General features: G+C 45.7%; 1 protein-coding gene across 1 annotated transcript; it reads left to right on the top strand.

The window, feature by feature from the left end:
- The first annotated feature begins 5,970 nt into the window (after positions 1 to 5,970).
- Positions 5,971 to 10,930, top strand: LOC114603495 (uncharacterized). The gene is made up of 5 exons (XM_028742532.2): positions 5,971 to 6,008; positions 6,400 to 6,589; positions 8,002 to 8,148; positions 9,654 to 9,785; positions 10,440 to 10,930. Exons 1-5 carry the CDS (start codon positions 5,985 to 5,987, stop codon positions 10,526 to 10,528), a joined length of 582 nt encoding a protein of 193 aa, XP_028598365.2. The 5' UTR covers positions 5,971 to 5,984; the 3' UTR covers positions 10,529 to 10,930.
- Positions 10,931 to 14,964: the final 4,034 nt, after the last annotated feature.

Raw genomic sequence — 14,964 nt, 5'->3', positions numbered from 1 at the left:
AGCCCTCCAGATGTTTTTGGCCTACAACTCCCATGATCCCTAGCTAGCAGGACCAGTCAACAGGGATGATGGGAATTGTAGTCTCAAAACATCTGGAGGGCTGAGGTTGAGGAAGCCTGAGCTAATCCCTGAGGTGATACAATGGGTCAGTGCATATTTCTCTTAACCAGAAGGCTGGTGGTTTGAGTGCACCCAGGACAGGATTCCCGCATTGCAGCAGGTTGGATTCGATGACCCCAGGGTTCCTCACAACTCTGCAATTCTCTGATTCTATAGAACAGGAGAAGTGGGGCAGAATGTTTGGAAAGACACAAGCCCTTTTTGTTGGGGATAATTCAGATGGACATTCCCAGGTGTCAAAAAATATTATTTATGTATGCCACCACTGCAGCCCGTGTTTTGTTAGCCCAAAAATGGAAAATGAGCGAGGTCCCAACTAAAGAAGAATGGCAACTTAAGCTGATGGATAATGCGCAACTTGCGGACCTAACATATAGAATAAGAGAACAATAAGAACATACGTTTAAAGAAGATTGGAAAATGTTTATTGAATATATGGGGGTGGGTAATTGTGTGCATTTGAAAACGTTGGCAGCATTAAGATAAATTCAATAGTGTAAATAAGTTTTGATGGATGTAATAATGGAATACTGAATGGTTTAGTTTATGTAAAATATGCAGGGATTTATGATATGTAAAATGAACCACGGAAAGAGAAGAAGGTAAGTCATTGATATTTTAAGGTTGTTTATATGAATATTCTAAAAACGTAAAATAGAAAAACTTAATAAAAATTATGTATATAAAAAAGGAAATACACAAGTCCCTGTTCCCAAGAAGCTTACAATCTAGAATGGTCAGCATGGAAAAACCACAGAGCGATTGTGCATCATTTATGTTTGGTTGCAACTGAGAATGAGGGTGCAAGGGATAAGCCAAAGGTCACACAGAGGGACCTGAAATAAGTGATATGAGAACAGGGCAGCAAGGGATAATGGGTGGAATGGTTCAATGGCGAGGGAGACCTCCGGTCAGCTGAAGATGGTGGAATGTGGGAAGAGTGGAGGAGGTGAAAAGAGAAACCAGGCCCCAAAGGGAGGAGGGACACATATCACTCCAACGCTTCTTTCTCTTTGCCTGCAGGAATCATCCTGGTGTGCTCTCTGGTGATTACAGACATGAAGCTTAGAACCGAAGTAGATACAGATGGCACTCGCCTCACACTTTTCTGTGGTTTCTTCCTAGCTTGCTTTGTCTGCATCTTGTGCTTTCTCTTGGGTGAGTATACAGGTGGGAGGGAGTGGGATGCAAGTGAAGCTGGGAGTCTAGGAGAGCTAGTCTACATCCTCACCTGACATGATCATGAAGGTAGATTTCTCGGGGTGTGCTGACCCCTGGGATTTACCCAAATGCAAGGGACTCCACATAATTTGTGGGAGTGAGAGACTGAATTTGTGCATTGTTGTTGCTGTTCTTTTTCATGTTGTTGTTATTGGAGTGCTAGTCTAGACAAGGGCACCATAATGAGACATGGCAAGGTGAAAAGGCATCTTCTGTGAAAACGCATGCAGATGTTCAGGCAGACTTCTTGAAGAAAAGTTCACAAAACTAATGTGGAAATTGCGGGGGGGGGGGGGGGCAAAGGGAACTTAAGGCTGGGAAATTTCGAAACAGAGAGTATCTGAAACTGACCAGTCCCAACTGATCAAGTCCCACTTGATACAAACAGCATGAAATACATAAAAAGAATAGAGATGAACTTACATACCAAAAGGAAGTTCTTGCTTTACCATCTACTTCCTCATTGCTATTGAAGATAGAAGGGTTTTGGTTTGCCGTGTCAGTAATTTAAAGAGTAATCAATTAGACAGAGATCAAAGTTCCAAGGGGTTGTCTGTATAGAACTCTCAGTAAGGAAAAGCTCACCTTTCTCTAGGCTCCCTGTTGAAACTGCAATATGAATGGAAGTGACTTGTAGATTCTGTTTCCCTGTTTCCACAAGGAGTTGTTCACTGAGCAGAATGTTGCCACGCTGGCCAGATAGAAGAGCAGAGATTGATGAGCATTAAAGTGGTCTTTGATTTGTTGAAGCTTTCAAAACAAACACATCACTAGCAGTTTCATTAGTATGGGATAAATAGGTTCCCATTACCTTTTTCAAAGCAAAGGTTGCTTGTTTTTCCCCAGCATTCCTAGGAAAAATGACAGGGACGCGGGTGGCGCTGTGGGTTAAACCAGTGTTTCCCAACCGGTGTTCCGCGGCACACTAGTGTGCCGCGAGACGTTGCCTGGTGTGCCGTGGGAGGGAGGCGGGCGAGTCGGGCGGCGAGAGGCGGGGCGGCGGTGGCGAGGATCCGCGTCGAGCCGGGGGCGGCTCCGCGGTGGTGGTGCCGAGGTTTCTCTCTCCATTCTCCCCTCACACACACACACAGGAAATAACACAGGATCAGCTGACAGGACCCGGCCAATGGGGCGGCGGCGGGGCAGCGCGCGCAAAAGGGAGGAGCGCGAGACAGCGGACGAGGAGGAGGCCGGCATGTCCGGGCAGCAGCAGCAACAACAGCAGCAGCAACTCCCGGCGACGGCTCCTCAAGCCCCGGGCAACCCTACTCCCTCACCAGCCTCGGCCGCCCTCCTGCTCCACCCGCCGCCGCCTCCCCCGCCGCCGCCGGCCACCTCGGCCCCGCCGCCGCCCCCTCCTCCGCCCGCTATCGCCGCCACCACCACAACAGCCGCCGCCGCCTCAGCTGGGCCCATGCCTGCCGGGAGCGGCAGCGGCAGCAGCAGCAGCAGCGCCCCGGCGCCCTTCCCTCACGGCGGCGACCCAGCCCTGAACGAGCAGGAGAAGGAGCTCGTGCGTCCCTCCCGGCGTGACGCTGCGCGCTGACGTCACGGGGCTGTAATGGTGGTGTGCCTCGAGATTTTTTTCATCAAACAAGTGTGCCTTTGCCCAAAAAAGGTTGGGAAACACTGGGTTAAACCACAGACCCTAGGACTTGCCGATCGGAAGGTCGGTGGTTCGAATCCCCGTGACGGGGTGAGCTCCCGTTGCTCAGTCCCTGCTCCTGCCAACCTAGCAGTTCAAAAGCACGTCAAAGTGCAAGTAGATAAATAGGTACCGCTCCAGCGGGAAGGTAAACAGTGTTTCCATGTGCTGCTCTTCTTCACCAGAAGTGGCTTAGTCATGCTGGCCACATGACCCGGAAGCTGTATGCCGGCTCCCTTGGCCAATAAAGCAAGATGAGTGCCGCAACCCCAGAGTTGGTCACGACTGGACCTAATGGTCAGGGGTTCCTTTACCTTTACCTTTAGGAAAGATGACACTATGCACAATAGGAACCCATAGCGACCTTTTGCTGACTCAGTGCTTTTTCTCCCCTTGGACAGTGACTCTCAGTGGCTACAGTTGGGACTTCCCCTCCACCACTTTTCAGCTGGGGGATGCTGAATATTTTTGCAGGATTGTTGAGTGTTTGCACACGGAGCTATGACTCACCATTTCAGCATGATAGTGTCCTTTAACACGGGTGGGTTGGCTGAAGTTGTTGGTGCTCACCTGAAACTACTTTGGTGACACTATCACCTGGGCATCTTTACTAGTTACAAAAATAATAATAATGCACCATGAAACAGCCAAGTTGCAGGACGATTCGTTATGATCTGCTCTTCCCCTCTTTTCCAGGCACACAGAGCCTGCTGCGGCACTTGGGCTTCACTTCAGCAGAGGAGAGGTTGTGCATGGAAATATCCCCAGAGAAGAGTACACACCACCACACAGAGCTGCAATTGTAGACCATAGTCCATATCTACAACTACAGACATTTCCCTATTGGAGCTAAACATGGGGCCCTGGAACATGATTGGATAATGGTTTAGGATGGTCTGCCTTGGCCAACATGGTGGCCTCCACATCTTCCCGGAACAGCCGATTACTTTACTCTCACTTTTTACCCACATCACTTTTACTCAGCAGCATTGAAAAATAAAATAATAAAAACAGTTGACCTCTGGATGTTTCTCAGTCAGAGGCAAGACAACAGATGATCACATAATTCTCCAACATCTCGTGGTTATTTTTTGTCTCTGTACTAATCAGTGCTACTCAGGGTTATTTATTTTTCAGTCTTGCCTGTTGCCTCATATGTAGGCAGGGATTGAGTTGCCATCTCCAGGCTGCTCCCCCAACCACGCCTGCCTCATACCACCAGTCCCATCCATGTTTGCACCTGGTTTTGCTGGATCTAGTGACATCTCATGGCCAGGACAGCCCCCAACTACCTCCCAACAGGAGGAATGTAAGAACCTGCCCATTCCAGTTATCTCAGTTTCCTCGTATTTCCAAGTTTATAGCCAGTACGGTTTAGTGGTTGGAGTGTTCGACTAAGATCTGAAAGTTCATAATCCTCACTCAGTTATGAAGCTCACTGAGTGACATTGAGCCAGTCGCTGCCTCTAAGTCCAACCTACCTCACAGGGTTGTTGCAGAGATTAAATGAGGAGGGGGAGAGCCATGTATGCCACCTCGAGCTCCTTGGAGGAAACATTGGGGATGTAAACACAATAAATAAATGAAAATTTCAGTTCTCCACACTTCTGCAGCAATTGGCACACACACACCCTGTTTTGTCATTGTTATTTTAAAAACCCTTATGTCAATCACCATTTTAGTGTGAATTTCTCCTGAGGAACAAATGAAAAGCAGCTGCTCTGGTCTCTCTCCTCAAGACTCTTTCGCTGGATGGAAGGAAGATTCCATGGCAGTTGGAAGCCAAGACTCTTGGAAGCTGGGCGGCCGTTTTGTTGTTAGGGTCATGACAAGAGAGGAGTGCAAACAAAGAGGAGCGTAGAGAGCATGGCTGGAATGGGAGATAGTTGAAGCTTTCTTTTTTCAGGCTCAATTGTGGTGAAGCCAAAATCAAGAGTGTGTTGGGGGGGGGGGAGTCTTTGTGTTTCCGCTCCCCTGCTTACTGCAGCCCTGAGCCACAGGACATTTCCAGGATAACAAGAACCCTAGAAATATTAAGTATAACAGCTTATACAGCATCTCTGCCCCACCTGGAAAGCAACACGATGGGTTATCAGAGAGGCCTTGTAAGTGCATTTGCCTGAACATATTCACCAGCCTCTTTGCGATCAAGAAACCTGCCTTGCCAGGGAGTGGAATGGGCATTTTTGGTGTAAACAGAGGCATGAGGTTGTGGGCTGTGGGCTGAAGATGCAAGATTGAAATTCTTGGGTTTAAAAAATAAAATTGCTTTCTATTTTAGAGCAGAGTTAAGAGCTTGGAAGCCGGATGTAGTCATCACCCATTATGTTGCATATTATGTCTCATACACACACTGCTTTAAAAATATAAAATAAAACACACAAAGATCCCATTGGTAAAGGGGGAAGAAAGGTTCTTTACTCACTGCTTATTCTTACTTACAATGATGGCTTGGGATTCTAAACCTGCACGAAGGAGTTTCTCATGGCTGCTTCATGCAGGAGAGAGGAAGGGCCAGAGTTTGGTGGGGAACCACAAAGTGCATTTCCCCCCTACTTGTTACACTCAACCCCTTCCTCTGTTGACTAGAGGCATGTAAGGTTGCTTATAACCAGGGCTTTTTTCAGCTGGAACTTGCCAGAACTCAGTTCCGGCACCTCTCAGGTGGGCACTATCGTCCTTATAACAAGGGAGGCATTTATGGTGATGAGTTCTAGCACCTCTTTTTCTAGAAAAACAGCACTAGTTATAACCCTGGTCGCAGAGTGGGGAGTGTGTTTTGAGGATGTGTTAGACCTAGTAAGTTTGATGCGCATGTGACCTGCCTACATTGAAAATATTTTTCAGCCTTTACTTCATGTGTGTGCAGTAGTGAGAAGGGTGAGAAATCCCTAAGGGGAAACAGTCGATTATCTAAGATCTCTGGAAGAGCAGGGCGAGAACCCTTCTAGATCCCTTTTGAAAGAAGCATGAAGAGAAAACAGGGAGTGGATTTGACATGGAAGCTGACACAACAGAAGAGGTAAGATTGCCAAGGCAGTGGGTTCCTGTTTACAGGTCACCTCAGTAAAGAAATGGCTGGAAGGGTCCTTGAATCTCACAGCACTTCTTGTGACAGCCTTTCAGATATATATATATATGAATTTATTATTGAATTTATATACTGCCCTATACCCAGAGGTCTCAGGGTATTGTTTTTAAAGATGGCTATCATATCACTTCTCAGTCTTCTCAAGGCTAAGCATGTCCAAGTCCTTCAAACGTTCCTCATTGAAGGCTTGTTTTCCAGACCCTTCATCATCCTGGTCACCCTCCTCTGCACATGTCCCTCTCCATCACATATGCGGAGTGCTTTGAAGAACCAGTGCCAGTTACTATTCTGATGTTGAGCTTTCCTCTCCCTCCCTCTGCAGTTCTTCAAGCTCCGGCCTGGTTTCTACAAAAAACTACACTATGGTGCCGGCTGTGTCAACTTCCTGGTGCTTCTAATCATCACCATATCTCCCTACTGGCTGGGGTATTCTGCAGAGGAAAACAATTTTACTATGGGGGTTTGGACTTATTGCTTTCAGAAAAAATGTGGCCTCGTTTCTGCAAGGTCAGGTAAGAGACACGACTTGTGTTCACATCGCTTAGTGTCCTTGGCCAAATGAGTTACAATCGGGGATGTTGCAGTTATACAATCTGCCTAAATTATGCAATGTGGCAATCCAGTGGGTTTCATGGCTAAGACAGGATTTGAATCCTGGTCTCCCAGATCTAGTCCTACACTCTAACCACTACACCACACTGGCACCGCGGTGCACCAGCCCTTTCTGAGCCAGGCTTCCTTCTAGAGGAGGGATCGCTGCTGACCTTTTATAATATTTGCTATAGCCCAGGTGTCAGTCAAGGAAAATGTGAGGCACCAAAGAAAGGGATATGAGTAACTTTCCAGAATTTGGCCTAACAATTGGTCTGTCTTCCTAGCCAATCAGGCTGTAGGATGTAGTTTTTCAGAAGGATTTGGCTTTTCAGAACTTTAAAGGAAGTGTGTTATCTCACAACTGAGGAATTATCAAACTGGCATTGTGGACTTGAGGTACCCACCTAGATGAGGTAACACAGGTGCTCATCATAAGATCAGCTTCCAGTTAGCGAAAACTGAGCTACTTTCTTAGGGGGAAGCTTTTTACCCACAAAAAGGTAAAGGGACCCCTGACCATTAGGTCCAGTCGTAACTGACTCTGGGGTTGCAGCGCTCATCTCGCTTTATTGACCGAGGGAGCTGGCATACAGCTTCTGGGTCATGTGGCCAGCATGACTAAGCCACTTCTGGTGAACCAGAGCAGTGCACGGAAACGCCGTTTACTTCCCGCCGGAGCAGTACCTATTTATCTACTTGAACTTTGACGTGCTTTCGAACTGCTAGGTTGGCAGGAGCAGGGACCGAACAACGGGAGCTCAGCCCGTCGTGGGGATTCGAACCTCCGACCTTCTGATCAGCAAGCCCTAGGCTCTGTGGTTTAACCGACAGCGCCACCCGCGTCCCCTTTTTACCCATAGGTCTGAGCAAAAAGAACAGTCTTTCTAGACAAAAGCCTGAACCAAATGAAAAACAAACAAATTTCCTGACTAGCCTGGCCAATGGCTGGTGTTCTTGTGGAACTGTAAATGCCCAGGTCAGGGCTATGGGGCTTTGTGGAGTTAACCCAGGTATTGCAAACCTTTGGCTTTCCAGATGTTGCTGAACAACAACTTCCACCATCGTGACGGGGAGTTGGGATACCACCAGCGGCTGGAGGACCACAAATTCCCCCATCCTGACATAGTTGTTTCCACACTCCCCGTTCTTAGCCTCACAAGGACCTGTCAAGGGGACGAGAGAGAGCACTGGCCCAAGATCACTCAATGAGTTTTCATGACTGGGTGGAGACTGCAGCCCAGGTCGTAGTCTGAAACTCTTTTCACTCAGTAGAATGACTCATTATAGTAAGACAACTTTATATGTACTTGTTATTTTCTCTTTCCTTTAGTATATCTGTTTCTTGTACGGGCCCTTTTGATAATAGCCATTGGCTGTGGTTTAACTGCCTTGATCACATCGTGGACTTCTTTTTCTCACTGTTTGAAAGAGAATACTGACAAAGCCATGATGTCGTTTGTGACTAACTTCATTGCAGGTATTATGTATATGCCATACACCTACGAAGGGTGGTAGAGTAACAGCATGCCTTTATATTACAGCTGTAGATTTTATTCATTATTGTTGCATTTGCATCCCACCTTTCCTCCAAAGAGCTCAGACCCTCCAAGTGTCCCTATTCTCCAGGGACAGTCCCAGATTTACAGAAGCCATCTCGGTTTCTGATCTGATCCCAGAATGTCTCACATTTCCTTAGGACATCCTTATTTTCATTGCAGAAATGTTGGAGGGTATGGAGTTATGCAACCCCCCAAGCCAAGTAGACAAGTAACTCTACAACCTTTAGAAGACATCTGAAGGCAGCCCTGTATAGGGAAGATTTTTTTAATATTTAACCTTTTATTATGTTTTTATATATATTGGAAGCCACCCAGAGTGGCTGGGGCAACCCATTCAGATGAGTAGGGTATAAATAATAACATTATTGTTATTATGGAATAGGTTGTCCCTATTTTCATTGGAGAAATGTTGGAGGGTAGGGGAGCTCCTAGTTCTCAACTTTTGCATTTAATTATCACGGCAACCCTGTGAGGTAGTTTGGGCTGAGAGACGGTGACCTGATCCAAGGTCACCCAGCAGCCTTCATGGCTGAGGTAGGATTTGAACCCTTGCCTCTCAGGTCCTAGTCAAGCACTCTAATGACTACACCATATTGCGGGGGGCGAGAGGGGTGTGTGCGTGCACACACGTACAGTGAGTAAGTGTTTGAGCTTTAAAGACATTTTATTTAGGCTTGGCATTAAACAAAAAGAAACCAAAAAATGCCCTGGAGAATCAGTGACAGCGCAGGGGGAGAGGAAAGGAAACCTTACAGTTGATAGAGGACGGTTGAGACCCAGTAAACAACAGGGTAGTAGATGAATAATTGTCACCCATTAAAAACTTCCCTGAGCAGGGCTGCCTTCAGATGTCTTCTAAATGTTAGGTAGTTGTTTATCACTTTGACATCTGGTGGGAGGGCGTTCCCCAGGGTGGACACCACTACCGAGAAGGCCCTCTGCCTGGTTCCTTGTAGCTTTGCTTCTTGCAATGAGGGAACCACCAGAAGTCTGCTTCTGTGCTCATTGCAAAAGAGCAGATCGCTCCAGTCTGAGCCAATTTTCGTTTTCCGGAATGGTGACTGAAGAACTATCCCAATAATACTATCTTTTATTGGGGAGGAGGGGAGGTTTCTGGGAACAGAAAGGGGAGAGGTCAGGTGCCATTTCCCATGTCCTCCCTCCTGAAACTTCCCCTATATAATGCATGGAGGGGAATTTAAAGGCTTGTGATGCTCCCAGCATCCCCCAACCTGATGCCCCTCAGATGTGTTGGACTACGGATCCTATCATTATCTCCCTGACTACTGGCCATGCTGTCTGGGGCTGATGGGAGTTGTAGTCCAATGACATCTGGAGAGCCCTGGGTTGGGGAAGGCGGGGATAAGCTGTTAGGGGATCATGAAGGACACCACAACCCTAATACTCTCTTCTTTGCCTGCAGCAATCTGCATGCTGACTGCTCTAGTGATTATATACACAAAGCTCAGAACTTCAGTAGATGATGCTGTGCTCCTGTCGCCATGCCAGGATTTCTTCCTTGGTTGCTTTGTCTTTGTTCTGTTCTTCGCCTTAGGTAAATATACCCTGGCAGGCCAGAGGGTGTGGAGTGAGATGGTGAACTCAGTAGTCTGGCCCAACAATCTAAAGCAGAGTGATGTCTAATTTAAGCTAGAATCCAGAGCTGTGTAGTCAAGCAATGCCAGGCGGACAGGAATGTCAGGGCAAAATTCTGCAAGCTCCACATGCTAATGTGCACACAAAGTTAAATTGCCCTTAAACGAGGAGGGAGGGCAGAATATTTTCAAAGCATTTGTTGTGGCTTAATTAAAGACCCACGCCAAAGGATCCCAAATAAATAAGCATTATCAGTGCAAGGGACAGGCTTTGGGATTTCTGCCTTTGGCATACACAGATAGTGTTTAGTCCACATCTGCACTGTACATTTAAAGCACTTGGGAGAAGCAGTTGTGACTTCTCCCAAAGAACCCTGGGAATTGTCGTTTGTTCAGGTTCCCAGGAGGAGACCCCCTGTTCCCCTCACAGAGCTGCAATTCCCAGAATTCCCTGGGATGAAGGATTGGTTGTTAACCCATTCTGGGGAATTGTAGACAGGGATGATGGGGAGTGGTAGCTCAGCAACAGCTGGAGGGCAAAGGTTTTGCCACACCTGCTTTAAAGGAAGTAGGCAGGTGGTCAAAGGCCTCTACTTTTTCTGTTTCTTTTCTAGCTACAGTCAACCTATGGTGGTACATGCACTTGGTCTCAGCCCAGAAAAAGGCAGCCACCCAAATAACCCCAGCAGAAGAAGCACCATGACAACTGCAGAGCATATAAAGTTCCCTTGGTCCGTCACACCAGCAGATAGCAGGGTCTTGTGATGAGATATTTGCTGGGCCATGCCCACCATAACAGGCATTCTGCTCTCTGAAACAAGCTCAACGGTCCTGGAGCCTGTTTGGACAATGCACAGTACTGATGTTTTGGAGATGGAAGGGGCTCTGGGAGATGCCTGTTTCCACAAAGTCACTTCTGAAAAGCCGTCTTCTGGAACTGCCCTGCTTGAACTTCCCCAGGGGTGCGGCCTCTTCAGCGGTATTTAACAACTAACCATTTCTGCCGAACACAGAACACATCCCTTTCCGTGTCTAGGACAATTGTCCATGTCTCTCCACATTTTGGGGTATATTATTTGCAAAATTCACAATAAATAAATCAGATTTTTAAATATTTTTTTTAAAACCCTCTCTTGTCAAATGAATGGTGAGGGACTGGGGATCATCTGCTTGACCTGAAGAAGATCTTGGACACTCTGAAGAGCTGGTGGTGGTTTGGACAATACTTTTTTTTTTTTTTTAAGGAATCCTTGCCTCCAATAGTATCTTTAATAGTATCTTATCTTCATTGGTCATCTCACAGGCACTGATCAAGCACAGGCATTCTACTCTCTGGGGCAAATGTTGGGTCTTGGAGTCCAAACGGACAATAGACATTCATAATCTAAGCAGTCATGTCACCTCACCAGGCTGTGCAACTGAAGATGTCTGTGCCCTTAATGGAAAAAAGATTACACTTGGCCGTTTTAATTTGGATAGGATTGCAACCCAATGCTCTGATGCCACAAAGCAGATTGAGCTCGAAGGGTAGGTAGGAGAGAGGAAAGATCTCCTCCTTGTCAATTCCACCGTTCATGGTACCAGGAGAATATATTAACAGCTTATGGTGAGAGGAGGGGCTCACGCCTCCTGGGTTTTCTTTTTTACTATTGGTGGAATTCATGATCAAAATAAACTCTTCTGACACATAGAATCTGTATTCTGTATCTGTTTTGTATATGCAGAATGTGTGGAATGATGAGAAAGGGTATTTGGCAGGAAGTGTGAGAACTGACATAGTATTTTGTTCAAACCTACTTCCTTATAGGGACACAGGTGATGCTGTGGCCTAAACCACTGAGCCTAGGGGTTGCCGATCAGAAGGTCAGCGTTCAAATCCCTGCGACGTGGTGAGCTCCCATTGCTTGGTCCCTGTTCCTGCCAACCTAGCAGTTCGAAAGCACATCAAAGTGCAAGTAGATAAATAGGTACTGCTCTGGTGGGAAGGTAAACAGTGTTTCCATGCACTGCTCTGGTTTTGCTAGAAGTGGTTTAGTCATGCTGGCCACATGACCCGGAAACACTGTCTGTGGAGAAACGTTGGCTCCCTTGGCCAGTAAAGTGAGATGAATGGCGCAACCCCAGAGTCGTTGGCAACACTTCCTTCTACTGCTAAATTTACATGGTAGCATGAACACACACAAACCCAAATGCAAGTGCCTCTGTCCTAATCAGGCAGATCTGTCTTCCATTCTCAGCATGTACTCTCATTATTTACCCCTTGTCGATGCTAACTAGGGCTGCAGTGCTCATCAGAATCATATGAAGCCTAAACCAATGTCTGTGCCAGAGGGGTGCAATTGAGGCCTGGCTGTCACAAATAGGAATTGAACTACGTTCTCTCTTTCATACATTTCGGAAACTAAAGACTTTATGATCAGTTAGACAAGGACAAAGTAAAATAAAGCCAATGATTAATATTTCCATTCTCAACATGTACTCTCATTATTAACCCCTGTTGATGCTGACTAGGGCTGCAGTGCACATCAGAGTCATATGAAGACCAAATGTGTGTGTGTGTGTGTGTGTGTGTGTGTGCGCGCGCGCTGATATTGGCATTCAAAGAAGAAGAAGAAAGGTTCCATCTTACTTTTCTGGCAACATAAAAGAGGGAGGGAGAGACAGAAAGAGGTGGGCTTGCTTTTGCCATGGAATTTTTGCCATGGAACTTCAAATATCAACACACTGATTTTCATTCCCATGGCAGTCAATGATCTCATCACTCAGACAATTTTTGTCTTTGTAAGTGAAGCAGGCTGGGCACTGCAGACCATCCGGGGTAAGAGCGTTGTGATCTGGAAGTGCCAAAATCAAACTTACACTTAGCATATATTGTTGTTTTATCTGTCTTTCTATTTGCATGTTATATGGTTGTCATGCTTCCGAGGGCATGTTGGTTTTGTAGGGGCAGCTGCAAGCATTCTTAAATGAGAAGAATGTTCTAAACTCATTCGAACATGGGTTCACATGTGGTTATGGGACAGATGCATCCTTGGTCACCAGAATGTAGGACATTTACCAGAAGTGAGGCAGGAGGAGTGTGACTCTGCCATATTTCCACTGTTAGTTGGAGTACCATTAAGTGGCTGAATTTTGGGAAATAGTCTTTCAGTAAATTAATTCAGTTGCTACGCAGGATCTCTTGCCAGTACCTTCTCTAGCACTGAGAACAGTCAGGGGCACTCACTGTACTCTAAAAACATGCTTGTTTAGACAAGCCTACTCAGATGCTTAGAAAGTTGTTGCCATTTTAATGTTTTAGTATTTTAACACTTGCATATTCTGATTTTCCCCCTGATATTTATCTGCTTGTAACTGCTTCTTCTTCTTTTACAATCAAGTCATGTATAAATCTTAGGAAATAATGTATAAATAAAAGAGCGTTGCTGGGTAGCTGGGATGCAGAAAGGGGAAAACTGAGCAGATAAAGGGTTTGTTTGGTTTTTCTTAGCTTGACCTTAGAAAAAAACATTACTACAATTTTGGGGGGAATAAATAAAGAAGCTCCGTTTGACCACCCTAGTATTTGCGTAGTTTTCTTTTTCTCTGCTTTTTCAAACTTATAATTAGCACTTCCCTACATAAGTGTAACATAGAGGAATAGTGAATTGTCATATGTTAAGATATAGCAGGATGTGCTATTGTCAAGTTCTCTCTTATTTAAAAAGGTAAAGGTACCCCTGCCCGTACGGGCCAGTTTTGACAGACTCTAGGGTTGTGCGCCCATCTCACTCAAGAGGCCGGGGGCCAGCGCTGTCTGGAGACACTTCCGGGTCACGTGGCCAGCGTGACATCGCTGCTCTGGCGAGCCAGAGCCACACACGGAAACGCCGTTTACCTTCCCGCTAGTAAGCGGTCCCTATTTATCTACTTGCACCAGGGAGTGCTTTCGAACTGCTAGGTTGGCAGGCGCTGGGACCGAACAACGGGAGCGCACCCCGCCGCGGGGATTCGAACTGCTGACCTTTCGATCGGCAAGCCCTAGGCGCTGAGGCTTTTACCCACAGCGCCACCCGCGTCCCTTCTCTCTTATTTAGGTTTGTATAATTGAATATTTCTTACCAGAATAGCAGCTGTGTGGGTCTGTTGAATTGAAAGCAATGAAGCACCTTGTGATATCTTACGGACTAGCAGCTGAAGAAAGAAAGACCAAGCCAAAAATGCTGGTAAATATTGACTCAAGATGGTTTAGCTGAAAGACCTTCTAAATGTGCAAATCAAGCTATTATAAAGTGCATTTAGCCTCAGTGGTATTGCTACAATTAAGCTCCTGAATTTTGAATGTTGTTGTTATTAAATACATATATACAGTTTGTAATCAGATAATATATTTTTCAGAAACACAGAGTAATTTTGGCAGATAGTACATGTCTTCCATATCTAACGTGGCATGAGGCCCACATGAGCCTCAAGGCGATAGCTAGGAACAACCGCTTCAAATGGAGATGTGAGTTTCTCAGAAACCTCACATTTAACATGAGAATTCAAAGTTCATTCATGTTCTGCATTCCCAATGCTTTCCTTACTGTCAGAACGGCCATTCAGTGTGTCAGGGCAAGTATAAGGAAAGAAACAACTGGTGCATTCTTTGACATTTTATGGCCATTTACTTCATATCCTAGCTAAAAGCATCTAAGCAATGTGTTACCAGTAGAATGAGAACAAATCTGGATGCCATCACCTTCTTGATTCTTTAGTTCAAGATGACCACACTCTGGATGGATGCTTCCATACAACGCTGATGAAATAACGTAGGATAATTTTGTAGCAAATCTAAAAGAACAAATGATAGAAAAATATGAATACTTATGTGGTAGCTGGAGAGATTGCAGAAAAGGTGGCATACTTCAATTGTGTGCAGCTGTTTAATGATTGTTATACGTTTATGAAAATCAATAAAATATACACTTAAAAAATGGTCCAGGTACCAGAGAATAAGGAAAGTTTCCAGACGATAGAGAAATAGAATACATTTAGATGAGGTTGTTATGTGTAAAGAACAAGCTTAGTTCAATTGAAGACAACGTGGCTGAAGGCAAGCATATCAGATGACCCAAAGTATCTCCACTCTTTCCCAACAATGTGATGCAATTGGAACAA

Source organism: Podarcis muralis, chromosome 7 (assembly GCF_964188315.1).
Source record: "Podarcis muralis chromosome 7, rPodMur119.hap1.1, whole genome shotgun sequence".
NCBI lineage: Eukaryota > Metazoa > Chordata > Lepidosauria > Squamata > Lacertidae > Podarcis > Podarcis muralis.
Note: the sequence above shows the minus strand (reverse complement) of the source record. Positions and strands in the feature narration are given on the sequence as shown.

What these genes read in the sequence shown, in the direction of transcription:
- LOC114603495 (XM_028742532.2), top strand. Translation starts at nt 5,985, where the DNA reads ATGGAAGCTGACACAACAGAAGAG. An exon ending in AAGCTGACACAACAGAAGAG is followed by an intron (nt 6,009 to 6,399) that starts GTAAGATTGCCA and finishes CTCCCTCTGCAG; the next exon opens with TTCTTCAAGCTCCGGCCTGG. An exon ending in CCTCGTTTCTGCAAGGTCAG is followed by an intron (nt 6,590 to 8,001) that starts GTAAGAGACACG and finishes TCTTTCCTTTAG; the next exon opens with TATATCTGTTTCTTGTACGG.